Source organism: Kogia breviceps, chromosome 2 (genome assembly GCF_026419965.1).
Source record: "Kogia breviceps isolate mKogBre1 chromosome 2, mKogBre1 haplotype 1, whole genome shotgun sequence".
NCBI lineage: Eukaryota > Metazoa > Chordata > Mammalia > Artiodactyla > Physeteridae > Kogia > Kogia breviceps.
Genome location: NC_081311.1, coordinates 141,386,431 through 141,406,464, shown reverse-complemented (window position 1 = coordinate 141,406,464; position 20,034 = coordinate 141,386,431). Strand labels below are relative to the sequence as shown.

At 49.5% G+C, this 20,034-nt stretch overlaps 2 protein-coding genes and 1 long non-coding RNA gene across 5 annotated transcripts in view; 1 reads left to right on the top strand and 2 right to left on the bottom strand.

Moving 5' to 3' along the window:
• The first annotated feature begins 509 nt into the window (after positions 1 to 509).
• On the top strand, positions 510 to 16,592 carry LOC136793600 (uncharacterized). The gene is made up of 4 exons (XR_010839133.1): positions 510 to 818; positions 10,737 to 10,951; positions 11,417 to 11,638; positions 13,448 to 16,592. It is a non-coding gene; the product is annotated as an uncharacterized lncRNA (long non-coding RNA).
• DLX1 (distal-less homeobox 1) lies at positions 4,403 to 9,479 on the bottom strand. Of its 3 annotated transcripts, none has more exons than XM_059052651.2 (4): positions 9,349 to 9,479; positions 8,231 to 8,911; positions 7,363 to 7,562; positions 4,403 to 6,116 (listed from the first exon to the last, which is right to left on the bottom strand). In XM_059052651.2, exons 2-4 carry the CDS (start codon positions 8,541 to 8,543, stop codon positions 5,862 to 5,864), a joined length of 768 nt encoding a protein of 255 aa, XP_058908634.1. In that variant the 5' UTR covers positions 8,544 to 8,911; positions 9,349 to 9,479; the 3' UTR covers positions 4,403 to 5,861. The 3 variants fall into 3 exon arrangements, with proteins under 3 accessions (XP_058908634.1, XP_066882413.1, XP_058908635.1); XM_067026312.1 differs by having other exon boundaries at positions 9,345 to 9,436; XM_059052652.2 differs by lacking the exons at positions 7,363 to 7,562; positions 9,349 to 9,479 and having other exon boundaries at positions 5,952 to 6,116; positions 8,231 to 8,625.
• The window catches only part of METAP1D (methionyl aminopeptidase type 1D, mitochondrial), an 81,989-nt gene continuing 75,438 nt past the window's right edge, over positions 13,484 to 20,034 (bottom strand). The window contains 4 exon segments of the mRNA XM_059055595.2: positions 13,484 to 13,928; positions 14,059 to 14,137; positions 15,031 to 15,078; positions 16,405 to 16,502. Coding sequence (XP_058911578.1) covers positions 13,850 to 13,928; positions 14,059 to 14,137; positions 15,031 to 15,078; positions 16,405 to 16,502 — 304 coding nt within the window. The 3' untranslated portion in view covers positions 13,484 to 13,849.

The window sequence follows — 20,034 nt, the reverse complement described above, 5'->3', positions numbered from 1 at the left end:
TTCCGGAATCCTATAGCCAACCTGAAAAATCCCAGACCCCCTTTTTCCCTAATTTTTGCTCTGATCTGTAATTTTATCCACATTTGCACTAGTTTGAGCATTCTGGCTCTCCCATCTGAAAGCCTGCAATTACTATATAATTCTTCGCAATTTCAGATGTCCTAATATGGACTGTAATTTTTGCGCAAGACAATTTCCTGCTATTTCAAGCATCAACATTGTCAAAGTTGTATGTACATAATAAATGGGAATATCAATGCATAGTTTTTAGCATAACATCTTGACTCCTCGATAATTATATCCGTTCGGAGCCTACGCAGAATTAGCCTGAATTGCATGGTAACTGCTGCTGCTTTAAAATTTTTAAAAATTACTCATAATTTTCCCAAAGATTACCAAGATCTCGAGTGCACAATGTCATCAGCGTAATGAAGAGTAAACATTTATGCTAATAATCTGCAATTTTTTTCATCAGCTATAAAGACAGAGGCTATATAGCCGAAATTTTCAGTCCTATTCTGCAAGCGCAGCGCTGCAAAAAGCCTGCGGCGCTTGGAGGCGTCTGGTCCTGGAGACCTCTTTCCACTCTTTACCTCAGGATAGGAGGATGGGGCTGGGGGATACTTTTTGGTTTTCTGGTTTTGTTTTGCTCTGGTTTGGTCGGTTTTGTATTTCCTATTTTTCCTTTTTTTTTCTTTTTTTTTTTCTTTTTTGCCTTTTCTTTCCTGTCATTCTCCCAGCCAAAAGCCGCCTTCGACCCTTTTGATTTGATGTAGCAAAGATTGTGTCCAGATTATCTGAAATTGACACTGAAGAAGGTAAGGGTGGAAACCGGTTTCATTTTTCAGAGGGTTGGAAGGCTGCGCTGAGCCCGCCGCAGCGGCTCCCGCTCCGGGAATAGGAGGGTGGGGGGAGTGATTATGTATGCACCAGCTAATTCTTCCATCAAAACTTCTTGTCAGCGATGTCAGGATTATTTTTTTTCCTTTTTATAAAAACACTTGATGTTTCAGGAAGTGTTAATCTCTGAAGGTTGGGGGATGAGGGAGGGGGTAGGAAAGGAGTGGGGGGGTGACAGTTTCTTGAACCTGGGGAAGGCACCCTTTAGAGCCGTTTGCCAGTCTACACTGAATTGGGGTTTGTTGTAGAGCTGGGACGGAAGGAGGGTTTCTTTGAGTCATGGGAGGGAGAGACCCTTACCCTCTCTACTGCATTTGATAGAGGTTTCTATGGCCATGAGGGATGAGAAGCAGAAAAGTCCGCTTTAGCCTTTGATTTCGGGGTGTTTAACCCAGGCGGTGGGATGACAAAAGCTAGAGATTTTTCAAATCGGTTTTTTAAAGATACAGAATGAAAGACATGAGTAGCAGGATAAAAATATAGAGCTAGGGGCCTGGATTGCTTCTTTCCTCCCACTCTTTCTTGGGATCGCATTTCACAGGTTTTGTATCCAGCACCCAGACCTACCTTTCTTCTGGTGACAGAAATTGACAATTTCTTCAAGGGGAGAGATTTAGTTAATTTCTACATCAAATGACTCTAAGAGTAAATTCATACTTCTGTGCATATAGATGGGGGGGGATGCTCTTTAAACTAGTGCAGAATAGGCAAGTCTGGAGAGCCATCTGACCTAGCCCAGTGCAGATCTCAAAAAGAAAGAAAAATAAAACATAATAATCAACGAAGGAACGCTGTGAATTATAAACATGTTTCCAATGTTGTATTTTAAAATATTGCCTAGATTTAGGAGCTTGATTTTTCCACAATTAGACCACTACTAGCAGGGCCACTCAGTCCCCAGCTTATGAAACCCAAGACTAGTGAGGAGGGGGCTGGGGATTGTTGCTTCTGTCCCTCCACCCCCACCCCTACCCCTTTTAGAGCGAGTGTGTGAGAGAAGATATTAAAGAGGTATCTGTTGTTTGGCAATTTTGCTAAGTCTGTCTTCATTACTTCGACGCAGTGCATTTGCTAATTTGGAGGCCCGGCCATTGACAAGCTTGCTTCATACACCTGCAAGCAATTTGCCGGCTCCGGTACCGGAGAATTGCAGAGATGGCAGCTCGCACCTATTTGATTTTTTTTTTTCTTTTCTCAATGCACAGCAAATTTGGCTTTCAGTGCGTTATCTCTTTTGTTAATGCAAAAAGATTCCCTGGGCGAAAAAATTGCTCATAATTACCAGAGAGATGGGGAAACTGCATTAGAATAAATAAACCTGAAATTACTGTAATTATGTTGTGTTTGATGGGCCCGGCTTGTAATCAAGAAGAGAATACAGTGAAATGATGCTGACCCTCTTGGGTTTGCAGCTGTACGCGCACTTTGGGGTCTTTTTTTGCAGAAAAGAGTCATTTTGATAATCATTAAGCTGTGTGTAACCTATTTCAGAAGTGTTTTAAAATGAGGTTCACATTTTTTGAACAAGGGGAAAAAAATCCCAAAATTGCATTTTGCCATTACAGACTCATACATAAGGAAAGGTTGTGTTTTCTAAGTGACAATTGTTAAGACATAATATTCAAAATCAGTATTTAATCATTATAATGAGGTATTGTTTAAATATAACCACCTTTAGATTATTCATAGTTTAATTAATATACTCATTATGAAAATCTTTGAATCAGATATTTGATGAACTACTTGTCAGTAACAAGGCAGCATTAATTAGACCTATATTGAGATTAACATTTTTTAAAAGTACAACCGCTTATAATTATAATAGAGCCTAACTAAAGACCGCCTTCGTTGAGCTAAAACTAATAATTTCTCTATTTGAACTGTTAGCATGAGATTATTAAATTAGTATAAGCTAATATCTCAAAGTATTAAAATCCACTTGACCAAACAGATTTTGCCTGTGGCTTCAGGCGTTGGGCCCTGTCTGCCGTCTGGGGTACCAGAGTTGGATGCGTGAAAGAAGTCTGCCAAAACCTTCTCGCTAGCAAAGTCACATTTGGCAGGGGAAACCAAATCCAGGAAGGTCCCTGTCCCCGCGCCGCGCCGGAACGCAGCCCGGGAAAACAGTTCCCTCTTTTGAGCTTCGACACCCGCCCGCATGCATCCTGGTCTCCAAGGTCCAATCACACACACCCCCCTTAGCGCTCCAGGTTCTGGGGGCCTGTGGGAGAGGAAGAGCCCCACTCTCAGGCCCAGAAGGAGCCTCGAGGTTCCCCGCTCCATTCCCCTCCCCTTCTCCCTTCACCACTGCCCCCCTCCCCTCCCTTTCCTAAAGGGCGTCGGAGAAGCCTGGCGCATCTGATCTTTCACCAGCACCAATTGAAAAATGGGTGCTTGTCATAACACAGATCACTGCCTTCCCCTCTCTGCTCCCCACCGCGCGCTGCAAAGGGGCCCCCAAAGGCGGAGCGCCAGCCCCCTCGGGAAGCAGTGTCGGAAGGCGAGTTCGAGGGAAGCGGGGATCTTTCAAAGCAGCCCGTCGGGGGGCCGCAGCTTTCCCGAGCTCTCTCAGCTTGCTGTGGGGCCTGGGGCTGAAGCTGGTCTGAGGCGCAGGAGGAGGGTGCCAGACTGATGCTAGCGGCTCAGAGCCCACGTTCTCCTGGGGTGTACTGATCAAAAAGGTCCACCGGAAGTGCCCCTTAACGGCCTGGCCTTGGGAATTCTGCGCTGGAGGGGGTGGGGGCTTGGCTTGACAAGCTCTCAGGTTCCGTCGAGTCAGTGGAGCCCACCTGCCCTCCCTCCGCACCTCCGCTTCTCCTAGTCACAGAGAAAAGCCCGGGGTCATTAGGCAGGAATGGGCCTCTCGTTATGGATGGGCCCGGATGGGTGGGAGTGGCTGTGGAGGGGCCCGGGTGGCGCCTTGGGACTGTCCCCCGGAGCTCACTGATTGATTGGGGGGTAGCGTAACAGACGTGTCCTTCCGGCCCCTTTCCTGCGTCTGGCCTCGTCTTTTCCGCGTCGAGATCCAGCGCCCTGCGGGCAAGCAAAAGCCGAGAGGCCAGATCCCGGCGGATTCGAGGGGCATAGTCGGGTGTCTCCACTTTCAGGCTTCCAGGGCCCCTGCAAGGTGACTGGACGCAGGGGGCACTTACATCTCACAGGGCGGCTGCTTGTGAGCTCTGCTTTCATCTCATTTCAGACGGCCTTCACAGTGCCTTTGGTTCCTGAGCCCTGGCTCTGCCAGGCCGCACCTGTTCACGATTCCCCTTCCCAGGGACCCCTGCCACCGCCCTCTAACCCAGGCAGGGATCAGACCCTTTGGGGGGGGGGTTCAGGAGTTAAGCTTGAAGAATGGTCCCAGCAGGGGCTTCGCATGCCTCCGCAGTTATCCTGCTATGTCTGGAGACGGGAGTCGCTGCCCCTGCCTCATCTGTCCCCAGAGGTGGCAGTCTGCTGCCTGGCTCCAGAACACCTCACACAGCACACCAGACAGCAACTCTTTCTCGAAACCATAATTTTACTGTCTCGGAGAAACTTTATAACTTATTTACAAAGTTCTTTCCCCCCCAAGATACAAAGCAATAAGTTAACATTCTCAATATAAAACTAAACTTTGACATAGAGAACACAAAACACAGTTGATTTCATTTGATCACATTTTCCAGATTTCACAAGTAAAATGTCAAGATTCTCATTTCACAAAGCATCGGGTTTTACAGCCACACACAACAGAAAAAAAGCTAAGTTTGTGCAACATGTTTACAGAACAATAATAATAACAATAATAATTAATAACAATAATATGTACAGCAATTAGATCCTGCACTGGAGACTGTGCATTCAGGGTGGTGACTGGCATTATTCTGTGGTCGAGCCTCTGGGGATTGTTGTTAAAGCTGCTTTCGTCTTACTTTAAAGCCCACCGGCATTAGGGCACTGGCGCACCCCTGCACGTTTTCTCTCCCCGCCCATCAGTCCTCTCTCTCCACAAGGGAAGAATTAGGATTTTCCTGCTTAACCAGGTAAAGCGATCAAGCGTTCTTCCGAGATGAGGAAATTGTGTTGGCTTCATTTCTTTCTCTCTCTTTTCTTTTTAAAATAATACGGGACATGTAAAAAATGCAAATCATTCGGTTCCAACCTCTCCATACCAGCGAAGTACAAAAGTTACTATATAAATTAAAAATCACCAGGTCCTCCTTATTCGTTTTTCCGGGTGCGTTTAAAGTAATGGGTACGTTTGGACCCTGCGCTCCTCGCGCCCCACAGAACCGTGAATTGACCGAACATTCAGCCTCAAGAGAAGTTCATTTCTCAATAAATAAAACCCCCTCCCTCCAATTTCCCCCAATCCCCGAACGAGCCACACAGATGGTTAGGCAGGCCCAGGAAAAGGTCCGAAAAGACAAAACGTTCCAGTATCCGGAACTGGGTGGCCCGGTGGACCAAGCCTCCTCCGACCTGGTGACTTTTTTCAGAGGCCGAAGAACGAGGACAGCGGACGGACGAGAACCTCGACTTCGTCAGGGCACAGATACAGAGCGAAAGGAGACAAGAAACGGACAGGACAGAAAGAGCTTTTCCTTTTTCTACATTGTTTTTTGTTTTGTTTTGTTTTCCTGATAGTCCCAGGTCGGGTCGGCGGTCGGGTCCGGCGGGATCTTGCGGCGGCTCCCGCTGTCTCAGGCCTCTGTGCCTGCGCTTCGAGGCCACTCTGCTGGCACCGCGCGGCCGAGGCCGGGGTTCGGGCAAGGGCGTGGGCGCCAGGGCAGTCGCCGAGCCAGACCGCGCGGCACTCGGAGGAGGCGGCGGGCGTCCAGCCTCTACGGTTCCTTCTTCTTTCCCTCTGGGCCCTTCTCCTCCGGACCCACGGCACGCGGACGGGGCGGATGGACCGGGAGGCGAGAGGGGCCCGAGCAGAGGGAGACGGGAAGGAGGCGGGCGGGTGCGGACGCGCAACCTCACATGAGCTGGGGTTGCTGCATAGCTTCTTGGTGCGCCGAGGGGTACCACGACGTGTAGCTGGGGATGTAGGAGCCCGCGCTGCCGCCCGAGCCCTTCCCGGAAGAGGAGTTGGGGTTCCAGCCGGGCGGCACTGGAGGAGAGCCTGCAGACAGCGCCCGGCCGTTGGCCAGCGCGCTACCCTCCAGAGCCGCCCCGCCCTGCTTCATCAGCTTCTTGAACTTGGAGCGCTTGTTCTGGAACCAGATCTTGACCTGCAAGAGCGGACAACAACGTGACTCGGTCTAGGTCCATTGTGTCTACCTTGGTCCTGGGGAGATAAGGGGGCCGTGGGACAGCGAGAGAGGATACCCCGCGGGCCCCTGCCCTGCGCGACATGGCGGCTCCCTGCTGGAGAAGCATACACACACCCCTTCCCCCATAAGAACCGAAGGCTGGGAGGCCCCACCGTGGGCCGCCGGTGGCCGGCAGGGGCAGCTCTTTGAGAGCCAGGGAGCGTGGTGGTGTAGCAGTGCGGGGATCCAGGCCTTCGCCTGCCTGGGACTCAGCCCGAGCCCGGCAATCTTTTGGGGAAGACGCGGAGCCTGCATAACATCGAGGCTTCAATTCCAGTATGAACATCAATAAAAGAACCGAGTGGAGAAAAGAAGTGGAGGAAATTTATTTCCAGTGCGACCCGCCTTCTCTTTGCGCCATCATTTCAGCCCTTGAGCGAGTTGCGGGCTGACTGAGGAGGCCACAGGGTTTTGTTAAACTTTTCACTTGGACTCAAATCCACCTTTCCTTAGCGTCTCCTAACTCTGCTCCAAATCCCGGCCCGGACATTGGAAACCCGCAACCAGTCGTGATCAGAACGCCCAAGGGGTCCCCGGAATCTTAGAGAAACCAGGGAAGGAAGGTTCCGTTTCTCCTCCAGGGTCTGGGACTCGGGAGGTGAGAGGGCGGAGGAAAGGATTCCCCCCCGCGCCAGCCCAAACCGGTGAGAAGGCGGAGGAGGAGGGAGACAGAGGCTCGGGCCCAGGCCAGGAGTGATTAGCCACACACTTTAAAGGCAAAGAAGGGATTAACCCCCGAGTCTATTGTTCCAGTTGTTCGGGCACGTGTGACCTCAGAGTCCCCAAACAAAATGCCTAGGGAAATCCTTCTTGTGCCCTAATCAGATTGTCCAGGAACGGAGGGCAGCGACAGAGCCAGGGCAGAGAGAACTGCGGAGGAAGGAGAGACGTTGCGACAGCCGGGGTGGGACACACACACACACACACATACCACACACAAACACATACCACACACAAACACATACCACACACACACATACCACACACACACACACACACACACACACACACACACACACACACACACACACACACACACACACACACACACACACACACACACACACACCGACCCCTGACGCCCAGAGAGCAAGAAATGAAGCTGCGGGTGCAGGTTGGCCGCGGGAAGCCTGCGTGGCGCCACAGTGGGGCAGCGCCGAGGTACCTGCGTCTGCGTGAGTCCCAAGGAGGCCGCGAGCTCCGCCCTCTCGGGCAGAGCTAGGTACTGAGTTTGCTGGAACCTGCGGTTCAAAGCCTGCAACTGCAAACTGGAATAAATCGTCCTGGGTTTGCGGATCTTTTTCCCCTTGCCATTGAAGCGCACTTCACCGCCTTCCACCACCGTGCTCTTCTCGGAGTCAGCCCCTGGAGGGACAGCAGAAGTGGGGGCCGTAGTTAAGGCGAGGGACTGCCTTTAGTGCGGGGAGCCCAGAGCAAGTGACCGCAGAGGGGTGGCAGAGGCAGGACCAAGAGTGAGAACGCTCAAGAAACTCCGAAAGTCAGGGAAGGGTCCCGCCAAGTCCAAAGGGCCTGACCCCGGCCGCTGCAAGCGGACTGGGGCAGTTCCCAGGCGCGCAGCTCCTGCCTTTGCAGGGAAAGTTTGCTATTTTTACAGGCGGTAGTTGAGGTTTAATTACCCTTAATTGCATACATTGTTTACAGCGCTACGCAACAAATAATTACCGAGACTAATACGTGCACATGTGGGTTTCTGTTTTCCACCAGGGCATTGTGTGCTCGGCTCACGGAGCCACCCAGAGGCCCAGCCAGTGCCAGGGGACGCTCTCGGATTTATCCTTTGCTGGATAGTTGCAAGTTGCGTGGATATATATTTTAAAAATTTCTTTGCTATGACAGGGATGCATTTACTGATACCCAAAACCTTTCACTGCTCCGGCGCCCTCCCCACCCCCATCCCATGTCTCTCTCCTCCACTCCTCTCCCTCCTTTCTCTCTCTCTCTCCTCCTCCTCCTCTCTCTTCCCCTCCCTCCCTCCCTTCGCACCTCTTCCTCTCCCTGGCAGGCGCACGTACCTGGGTCCTCCAGGCGGCTCTGGGCGAGGCTGGCGCTGCCCGGGTAGGACTGCACCGAACTGATGTAGGGGCTGGACGCGTGGCTGCTGACCGAGTTGACGTAAGGGTAGCCCAGCGGTCGGGAGAAGGACGAGGCCGAGCTGTAGGCGCCGTCGGGCTGCGAATGGCCCGCCGAGTGTAAACAGTGCATGGAGTAGTGCCCGTGGGACATGGGAGAAGGAGACATTTGCTGGTTGGGTGGCCCAAACTCCATAAACACCGCCTTGCCCGACACGGGGCTGTTGAGACTCTCTGGCATGGTGGTCATGGTCATCTCTTCTCGCGGGGTCTGGGTGTGGGTCTCTCTCTCTCCTCTGCTTCCCTTTTGGGGGTCTCTGTGTTTCTCAGGACAGGAAGGAACCCAATTTAAGCGTAACAGGGGTTTTCACTTTCCATTCATAAGAAAATGGAGTTTGTCTCTTTGAAAAGTCTAAGCATGATGCTGCCGAGCTCCCCAAACTCGCTTCAAAGCTTTGACTCAGCCAAGGTCATAAATATTCATGAGCTGGCGGAGCTGATTGGTCCGCTGTCTTGCATAATCACCGGGGATTGGTCCGAGGCGCTCCGGCTCCGCTGGACTAGAGCGGGCGAGGCGGCCCGGCCTCGGGAGAGACGCATCCACACCTCTCGGCCGGGGCTCCTCTGCAACAGAGCACGCAGCGTGGGGCGCACAATGGGCTGCGGCGTCCGCGCCGGGACCTCCGCGGCCCGCGGCTCATCAGCCTCCCGCCTCCCCTGCTCGCCTTACTTTCCAGAAATCAACCAGTGGTTCGGCGCCGCCGCCCACTCCCTCCTACTGTCCCCACCCTCCGCCCGCCCCCAACACCGGGGACCAGGGCAGTTTCTCCTAGCAATCGCCACCCAGTCCGGTGCAGAGCTAGGGTGGCTCTGGAGCCCGGCCGCGGCCTCTCCGTACGCGGAGTCGCGCAATGGGGGCGCCGGAGGCGGTCAACAGAGCGCTGTCCTCCCGAGAGTCTCGTGCCTAGCGCAGCACTCTCCCAGCGGCGCCTCCCTGGCCTGGGTCCGCTCTGCCACATCCCTGGGGGCGGGTTTGGGGCCCTCCGGGCGCACTCACTCACTCGGCCGCCGCGCCGCCGCCGCTCCCTGGGGCCCGCTCGCATTGCTCCAGGCCAAGCTGGCCACTCCAGCTCGAGGCTGCACCGGTCTGATTAAAACAGTGCGCGCGGAGAGCCAGGAACCCGCGCTTCTCCTCCCAGGAAAGGCGACCGCACCGCCCCCTCCCCCCAACACCCACCTCCTCTTTCCCTCCCAACCTTCCTCCTCCCCCCCTCCCCTCCCCTCTCCGTTCCCTCTGCGCCGAGCGCCCCGGCTCACTCGCCCCTAGGGCGCGGCACGGAGTGGAGCCTAGGAGCTGGCGGGCTCAGTTCTGCTTGAGCCGCGGACGCCAGGTGGTCATTTTCCGGCCTCCTGGGGTCTGGCGAGAGTACCCGGGGTGTAGGAGTCCTGGAGGACACCCAAACCCGCAGCAAAACCAGGCCAGTGGTAGGCTCGCTTGTCTGTGTGTGAGCACGTCTCTCATTGTCACCCAGGATCCTCCTCATCTCCAGGGGTCAAAGCGGGCGCCACTGGGCCTGGGGTAGAATTGGTGGAGGCAAAAGCTGCCGCGGCGCCTTCTATTTGCTGGGGCGCTAGGTACAGAAAAGTGCACAAAAGCCCCCGCCGCCACAGCCACCCCCACGAGGCGTGGCGCGCACCACGCAGGCTGCCAAGGGGCTGTTGGTTCCCTATCCCGCCAGCCCCACGGTGAATCCCAAATTACTTTGTTAGGTAATTAGAAAGTGTTGATAATTATTTCTTTCATAATTTAGCGGTGTGACGGGAACAGGGAAATGATCTTGTGAAAGTTCACACGTGCAGATGTATTAGTTACTGATTCATTTGATTAAATGGTAGTCTCAAGTGCTCGGATCCGCAGCTGAAGGCGCCCCATTAGCATAACACTGATGTTTAATTTTCATACGCATAATTAGCCATATATTTAACACTAATAGCAACATGCAGCCTTTCAGCCTTAAACAGCCCAGGGTTTGATCTGGCCTGAGCTGAACCTTTGCCGAGGCACCTTCCCCTTTCTAGAGTGCGCAGTGATCACAGGACAAACCTCTGTAATCAAGCACATTTTGGCAGAGGGAACACCAATAAAAATGAACATTCAAAACAAATTACATCGGTGCTGTCGTTACAGATATTAGTGGAAGGGGCTTCTCTCTTTTAACTTCTGTAGCAGCAGCTGCTGCCCGGGGAATTCCTCTCCTTTGGTTTAAGGGTAAGATATTGGGGGGCAGAGATATTTCAGGCAGCGTGGTTGGAGCAAAAAATAAAAGCCAAGCAAAACAGAACAACCAATCCTCCAAACCAATAACGGATTTGCTAACGTTTAAAAATATTTTTCCTTCTTTCTTTCTTTTTCTTTTTTCTCCCCCCTCCCCGCCCTTAATCGCCGAAGCACACGGTGAGGCTTTGTAGCAACAACCAGCTAATGACTCCGCCACCAGACAACTCCCGGAGCCGTTCCACTCCTCTTGATTTCCGTGTTGCACTTGTGGTTTTAACTGCTCTTTCTTAGCGCCTGTTTTGGGGTGCGGAGTGCGGTGCGCCTTGAACCGCAGCTGATGCCGCCCGGGCCCCTGGTCTCCCGCGCGCCTCATGGGCCCTGCCCACGTAAGTGATCGCCACGGCTGGCGCGGGGTAGGGATTGGGACGCAGGGAAGCAAGGCTGGCGATTCCGGGTGCTCAGGGCAAGGCTCTGAGGAAACCCGACGGCTGGGCTGCCCTGGGCCAGTTTATTCCAGAGAACTGCAGGGTGGGGGAAAGGGAGAGAGGGGGTCGGTCTACAGTACAGGGCTCTCTGCCGTTCACTTCTGGAGGGAGGGGAATCCAAGTCTTCCGCAGCGCAGGGGACGGGGCTGGCTCCAGGGAACAAAGGCCCCGCACGGGAAACGGTTTCAGAGCCTGGGTTATCTTAAAAACGAATGATATCTGGGCGAGGGAGTGTGTACACTCCGGAATTATTTCTTAGCCCCAGTGAAGCAAATTCGGGGAGGGGTGGCTGAGCCGGGGCCCTCGGGTGCTGAGACACCCGGCCTTGACTAGCTTCTCCATGTGTGATCTTATCTCTATTCTAAGAGCCCAGGGTGGATCCCTCCCAACCCTCACCGCTAAGGCGACACCTGTTCTGAAACACCGGCTTGCTTAGATCTTCGCCTGTCCCAACTCAGAGAGGCAAGAAAACTCTCATTTATCCTGAGAGCCCCGGATTCCGAGCAGGACCTGTAGGAGACACCACAGGACCGGGCGCCTTGTGGTGTTAGCAATAGTCACGCGTGGCTGGAATCCCTGCAACCCGGGGTGAGGTTTGGGGCCAGTTGAGTTGTCGGGATTGGGGGTGGGGACGTGGACAAGATATTTTAAAATCTGCTTCCAAATTTCAACTTCAAAGCATGTTAAACGGAGTTCATTCTAATTCAAGTTTGTTTCCTACGGAGCTGCTGACGATTGGCTGGTGCTAGTATATATACATATATACGTATCATATTTAAACTTGAGGTTAGTCACTTTAATAAGTGGGATTATAAACCTGTCCCATAAATACCTCCACCTCGGAAAAATTACTGCACAAGCAGCGTGTTATTCCAGTGGCTGGTAAAATTCTGTGGTCCTAATGAAATTATTCTTGGGGAATCTCTGGGTAAACGGATCCGTAGATAAAATACTGGCTAATCGCTGCAATCCGACTAATCTAGGTGAGAAGTGAAGTCATTCTCTGGCAAAACTCTCCCAAGGCCATCTGGGCCTTGTTCCTCTCTAGAAAATTCGGGTTGTTCTGGGGCAGCAGCCTCAGTCTCTAGGCCTTTTCTTGGCCAACTCCCCGGCACCCTAAAGTTTTCCTGTGGATCTTGTAAATCTTCAACCCCTCCCTCATCTTTTCCAGCTCTCAGATCCACTAGAATCGGAATCACCTCTGTCCAAATCCTACATCCCTGGACGCAGAGAAAGGGAGCTGGAAGGGTTGGAGGATGCCCATGAGAACACATGAGTTCAGGGAAAGCTCGAAGTAGCCACTTTTCCAAGCACGCTCGTTGGCCTCAGTTTCCTATAACTTTTCCCACACTCTGAATGTCACATAGACGAGCTGGCTCTCCAGTCCTATCACAGAGGCCACCTGTCATGGCAGTGACAGGTGTCCACATTTCCTTGGTGGTCTGGAGCTGAGCCCAATCTGTATTTAGTGGATGGCAGCTTTGTAAAACCCGCTTCAGTGGAAACAAGAGTTAGCACAAGCACTGACGGGTGGGACACCCTAAAACCATGACCGGGGGAGACTACTTTCTACATGGCTTGTTAGAAGCCCAGCCCTTTCCACCTCTGAGCCCAGGTGTGAAGAGGTCCTGAGGAGCGAGTGCTGAGAAAGGCAGGGTACTCAGGGTGGTAATGAGCCTTGGGAGACACAGAATGTGGACCCTTGGATTTCCTGCTTCTGAAGCAGGTGGAGCTGCTGGCAGGCTGAATCGGGGTTAAACTCGCCAGCTCCAATCCCGACTAACTAGGCCCTTTGCCCTCAAAAGTTCCCGTTGTCTCCTCTTGCAGGGATGCTCTGGGTCTCCAGCGCAATAGCGCGGGTCTGAAGAGGGCCAGTATTGGAAGAGATCAATTTAGGGAGGAGACCCGCCAGACACTGCTCACATCTGGGCGGGTGGGACCGATGCTCCAATTCCTAGGGCGACAAACGGTCTAGCTTGCCTTTGTGTGTCGGAGGGAGGGTGTCTCAAATTTAACCTTTGGGATGGGCGCGAGGGGCAGGTTGAAGGCCAGGGAAGAGGAGCCGCAGGGGACCAGGAAAGTCAAGTTTTTGGAGTGATAACCCCTGCGGAAGGGCCAGGCCCAGGGTCCAGAGGCAAGGAAATATTTGTAGCTAACTCCTCCACTGGCGGGCTAATCTTTTCATCGCGAAGCAGCTATGAAGGGGAAAGAACCGGAAGGGCTGGGGGCAGCTGGCCCCCGCGAGCTCCCTCAGGGCTGGCCAATGGGGACGTCCAAAAGGGGGAAAGAAAGAGACTTTTAAAAAATTCCTAACAGCTAGGCTCGGGCTTTTCTTTCTGCGCGCGCGTGTGAAAAGTTCAGAGACTCAACAATTAACCACCTACCCTCTTCCCCTAGTAACCGTCAGAGACGAAGGAGCACAAGACACAGCGGTTTTAGGAGGTGAAAGCTTTTTATTCGGGCAGTCAAGACAAGGGAAAGAGAAAGCTATGCATTTCTAGGAATCCCTCGTCTTCCAAATGAGGGCGTCTCCACTCCCTTCCAGATGCGTTTCCCGCGTTGGGAAGCAGAGCCCGGCGACAGGACCCGTCTTTCCGAAGCCGCACGGACACATCGGGGCCTCGGATCTGAACTCTCAACGGCCACCAATCCCCACCGCGTTTTCCCAAGGCGCTACTAGGTGCTAGGTAGGTTACTGTGAGACCTGCCGCTTGGCCTGTTTCTTCTCAAATTTCTCCAGCTGGATTTCAGCAATTTAAGAAAAAAGGCGTCGGGTCTCTGCGACCTTTGGGTGGCTTCTCAGGCCTCGTGGGGCAGTTTGGTCAGGATCTGCGCGCCCCCCGACGTGATGAGAACTGTGTGCTCGAACTGGGCCGACCTGAAACACACAAGGCAGCGATCAGCAAGCGCTCAAGCGACTGCGGGGCGGGAGTAGCAGCTCGCCCGCGTCGTCGGACGAACCTTCCCTTTCGATACAATTTAAAAGCAACCGGGCAGAAAGCAAACACCTTTGATTGTCCAAGGAGACCACAGTCCATGCATCCTTCAGCACTTTAAATTCAGGGGATCCCTCGGTTATAATTGGCTCTGTAAGAGGGAAAATATTTACTGCAGTGATCTAATCAGATTCTTGTTAAACATTGTTTCGGCTGATTATCAAAAAAGAGAATAAAAAGGTTCTCCCCCCTCCCTCCAAGTGCTTCCCCCCACGGGTTCATGTTGTCACCTCGCAAGCGCTGATAATTGATGTTGCTTACATAGTATGCTACAAACCAAACAGTAGGAAGAGGAAACGCTATGGCATTCAAAAATGTATGAAGTTGCCTAGTTCGTAATTTTTTTAGAGGAAAAAAGGGCATTTTAATCAAGCCTTAATTAGGACCCTGTGGATAATAACCACCCAAACACCAGTCCCTCTTATGAATACCAGTCAGTTTTTTAAAATATTTGAATTTTAAAAACATGCTCAAAATGTTCATTAATCAGCAAATAACGATTTTCTTATTTCATTCTAATTGCTTCTCCATTAAGCCCCACAGTCGGAAATATGACGCCTTCAGGGTCTTAGGTGATTGGAATTTGGTGGTGACACCAATCACATGGTCAGCCAGGAATGGGTTACCAGAGAGTATGTCACTAGCTGACAGGGAGCAAGGGACATAATCGCCTCTAGTTACTGGGTGTTAATGAAAAACAAAACCAAAAACACCCCACAAAACAACACAAAAATCCCAAACACCACATTATATTGGTAACAGAATTAAAGGTTGGACGGCTGCCGTCTCCTAAATGTGTCGGTAAGTATCTGATTTAGGAAGATGGGGCTCGAGGATATTATTTAATCAGATTTACTCTGCATCTGAATTATTTCATTATGCTGATTGGCTTTATTAGTCCTTCAACTGGACTGCCTGGCCTAGGCCGGCGCCGCTGCTTCCGCGGGGGATCCACTGCTCTCTGAAGAGGAGCTCAGCACTGACCTACGGTGAACGCCATGCCCTCCTCCATGCGGTGATCGCTGTCATTCGCTGTAAAACAAAAACAAAAACAGAAAACAATGGGTGTGGGGAGCGGGAATGGGAAATGGAGAGGACAGAGAGAAACGGAATTAGAGGGGTTAGGCTGCTCAAAAAACATGGTTATCTTATTTATTTTTTCTTTTAGGAAGAAAGGGTGGAGGTTTCTAGAATCCTGGGTTGTAGCTACCACCCATGGGTTAATAAGCACAGGGCTCCTATGCCTCAGCCTTTGCATTTTCTGAGCTTGGGGTCAGGGCCCCTAGGAAGGGTGCACCAAGGCTGAGCAAAAGCAGCCTGGGTGCTTGAGACACCTGTTGGGCTCCCCCTCTCCACTGTCCCCTGGCCACTTGCTCTGAGGTCTCCTGGCTTCGCTGGGTCCTGGACCTTGCCCTCCACACCTCCAACCCAGAGAGTAAGACATCTTGGGAACTGAGTCAAAGGGAAGGCAGGTTGGTAGGAGGCAAGAACAGGGGTGACTTGAAATATTTCCAGGTGTTGGCGCTGGGTAGGCACATGCCTGAGATGCCCTTTCTGCACTCCAGCCTGGGCCTCTTATGAGCTGCCTCTGATGGAGCTCTTTGGCCCAAAGGGAGTTCTGATCTGCTGAGTCTTTAGGGATCTTCCAGGGGATGGATTCCAGCCAGTAGTTCCTCCAGGGGCTGCTCCCACCGCAAGCACACAGGTCAAGGCTCTAGGACCAACTTTCCTTTGGTCCCTGTCCAGGTATGCACCCCCCTTGGGGGCACTCCATAGAACTGCTTCCTACCCTAACCCAAATACCCCACCCTTTCTGGCCCACCCTTGCTTTCTCACTGTAGGGTACACATCCAGGCAGTGAAAAACAGGAGATTCTGGGGAAAGAACACAGGGTGGGTATAATCTAGAAATCACTAAGAGTACACGCTGCTAAATACATCAGCTGTCAACGCTGTGTAGGATGTAATGAAGTTTAACCACAACAGTCAGCGGCTTGAGAAGGGGGCAGAAAAAGAAAAACAGAAAACAGTCATATGTGCATGCTGCTGGGACATTGATGCTGTGGTGTTTTGTTTTCAGTGACTTTTTCTAGACAAATATCCCTTGTGCCTTCCAGCCATCACCCTTCAGGAGACAAAAAGCAAAACAAACCTTATTTGGGGACTGAAACGGCTGGGCTCTAATTCAGTAACATAGTAATGTGCTGGTTACGATTAGGTAGGACCCCCCTCCATTCCCACCCACACATTCATAGGAAAGGATGACAATGTGGATTCAAAATTGCAGCAAGGGATTCAGGAGCAAAACTGCTTTATCCTGATTACACTCAATAAACAGCTCCCAAACTAACTTTCTTACCATGATGCCAAATTTCTGGATGTCCATGAAAGTAAGATCCTATTCCATGTCCCACAAAATGTGGACAGACTTGCAAACCATTCTGATGAGTTATCTGGCTTTAAAGTGACCAAACAAAATACTTAATTAAATTGGACCATTTTAAATGCATACACAGATAAGACAAAGTCACTTCAAAATATTCTCTGAAAAAGAAAAAAATAAGTTATATTTAGAGTCGGCTGGTAACAACTTGTTTTCATTTTAAATTTTGTCACAGCTTGTAACAACCCCCTCTGGATAAATGAAGAAAAAAAGGTATGTATCTAACACAGTAATTTGCTTCATTTACTTTAGTACAGCATTCAAACAAGGCCACTTTTAGATGATGAGCATGCATGCACACATATATAGCTCAATATAACCAAGATACACGTGCAGGTAATGCAGGTCATAAAAATCTGCCTGATTTGTATGGAGTTTCACAAAAAGGCTGTGCAAATTACCACTGATTTGGGAACCAACCAAAAAAATTACAATCTGAAATGTGACTTCCTACTTCTATAATTCCCATATTCTGGTCTATTTCAGAACATTAAACATTTTACAAACAGACACACGCACACAAAAGGTCACATCTACTTTGTCAGTATTCTTGAAACACTCCAAAACTTTGTGATTATTTGGGATTCCTACTAAAGACTTATACCATTAACAAAATTCATAAAAAATGCTTTCTAATCGCTATGATGCTTAAGTGAAGCTAGTATGGTGATTCCTAATTCTTAATGCTTCATTAGTTACTTCTACATGCAAATCCTTTGGGTTCCATCTATCCCATGTAAGTGAAATCTTAGAATCCAACCCTAAAATCTTCACCTACAAGGTTAAGAAGTCGTTTTTGCAATCAGGTGAACATGTGCATTTCTGGGGGCACCAGAAAGACAAGAACACACATATCATTAACAATCCATATTTTCATGCTGATGAAGGGCAAAGGGTCTTAACCCTAACCATAATAATGGACTGGGATTTACAGGCCCACTGTTTAAATTCTTAACAAAACCAAAGTTCTTAGATCCCAAACTAGAGGTTCCAACAGCCCTTCGGTTTAGTTTAGCATGAACTCAAAGGCGTTCAGCCAGCACCTTTATGAGCATTCCTGTCAATACGCTTTTCGCTATACATTTTTAACCTTCATCTCCAGACCTGTAAAATGTCTTCACTTAGGCCAGGATGTCACTATAAATAGCAGGTGGGCAGCCTCTCATTCAGATTTAATTTCCATGTAACAGTGCAGAAATAGGTGAGCTATGCATGTGTTGAGAGGAATGGTAAGTGAATGCTTTTTATCTCTTAAGTTGTTCTTTATGCTTATACTTATTTCTGTGTGTCTTTGCACTTTGGACAGGAGGTTTAACAACTTTTCCAAGATGTTCCTATTTGTACCACACAATTTCTGAATAGAAACTCAGGATGGAGAGTGGATAGAGGGTGGAAGAGAGATTATTTAGTAAGATAAACTGATCTAGTATTTTTTTTTTACAAGAATGGGTTCTATCTAAACCTGTAAATTATGTTATCTATGTCCCAACAAACCTAAGAGGATTTATTATAAACTGTTCTATTTTCTTTTCTTAAAAAAACCAAACTATTTTTTTTTTTTGTTGTTGTTGTTCTTTTTTAAGGCTCTAACTGATTGGCAGCCATCACAGCTACGTGGTAAATGTGTGTTACAATGGCAATCTTCCTTTTAATTTCCGATGAGAGGAGAGGAAGAAAGCCCACTCTGAAAAAACACCTGGGGTCCCTCCCCCCTGCCCATACCTCTCATTCCTCTTCATAAAAGAAGCTGTGCAGTTACTAGATGGCTAAAGATATCTGAGTGCATTCTACAACAATTTACTGCCTGGATCCTGCTGGAACTTCTGGTTATAGGAGGATCATAGAATGTATGTGTCATGGATGCAAAGGTCAGAGGATTTCACAGCTGTGTGGAAAGAGGACAAGAACAGGACAAATTTCCCTCAGTTCCTTGGTTGAGCACCTAGCTCGGTGCTTGATTCTCAGGAACTAAGTAAACACGCCTGTCTGCTTTTTAGAGTATTTTCCTTTTGGATCGGTAGTTCGCTTTTTAACGCATACTTCCTGGGACTGAATGGAATAAAATCTCATTAATGTTTCTAATTACTGTTGAAAAGCGTACCCCTTCTACTATTCTACTATATACTGTTCTTCTATTTTGGAATATAAGGGAAGCGCAAGATTATTTACCTGATTCTAGGGTTTAAATCTAACTTTGTGGAGGCAATCCAAGCAATTTGTAGTAGCAAATTCCACTCTAACATGGAATCAAGTGGCTGGGATCCCTAGTTGTGGCATGGGAAAGTGGAGTACACGTGCTTCTCTTGACTGGTGTGTTGGGGAAAATGGAAGCTGCTGGGTGGGCAGGGGTGCCCAAGAAGTATACAACTACTCCCCAACACCAGCCATCGAGGGTCATGACCCATTTCTGAGCATGAGGGTCTTCTTGCCTTGGACACTTCACAGATGAAATCTGCCTTCTTTTTTTTTTTTTTTTTTTTTTTTTGCGGTACGCGGGCCTCTCACTGTTGTGGCCTCTCCCGTTGCGGAGCACAGGCTCCGGACGCGCAGGCTCAGCGGCCGTGGCTCACGGGCCCAGCCGCTCCGCGGCATGTGGGATCCTCCCGGACCGGGGCACGAACCCGCGTCCCCTGCATCGGCAGGCCGACTCTCAACCACTGTGCCACCAGGGAAGCCCTCTGCCTTCTTTTTGTTAAAATCTACCAAAAGAACGCTCCTGGTATTAGCTCTTCTGTTCTGATTTTCTCTAATTAAAAATTTTCTAAGACAGCCACTCACATAAGCCTGAGTACATCTATGATTTGAAGCCCTTCAGATGGAATATTTGGGGAGGAGGAGGGGAAAGGAGGAAGGAGATGTATAAAAGTAGTTTATGAACTTACCTGAAAAGTATACTGTATTATTATAGTTTATGTTTCAGGTACGGTTTAGAGTTGAAAGAAAAATCTCTCTAAAGGAATTTCATCTTGTGCTCATTTTCTTAATTTAATTCCCTTTCATGAGATAGTTTTCCTCAATTGAAGTTTTGTCTAGATAAATTAAAATTCTTGATACACTTAAACTGCATTTTATGACTAAGAATACATTCCCCAAGAGGGCAGAGGAGTACTACATTTAAGTACATACTCTTCTGAAGAAATAAAAATGCACGTGAAAATTGTTTTATTACCATTTTCTCATGAACTCTATAAACAACACTGACTTCCAAATGGTCACATCTCTAATTAAAGGATCTCAAATGGCACCTGATTTTCTAAGTTATGGAATTTTACTTTAATCTTTCCAGATTTTTATTTTAAGCAGCAGTTTTGAATGCAGGAATGCACAAATTCAAGGATTTCCTTTAATGACAAGGAATGTTTAAGTACAATTAGTAATATTTTTGAAAGCCAACAACTGTTTTCTAAAAGAGTGGTACATTTTTTTGTTTCAAACTGGATCACAAATTACTGTATTTTTCTTACAAGAGTGCTGAACTTTTATTTGAGGTTTTCTGTTTCTGAAAAGCAGACATGATGGATTGAAATAAAAGATAATTTATTGCAA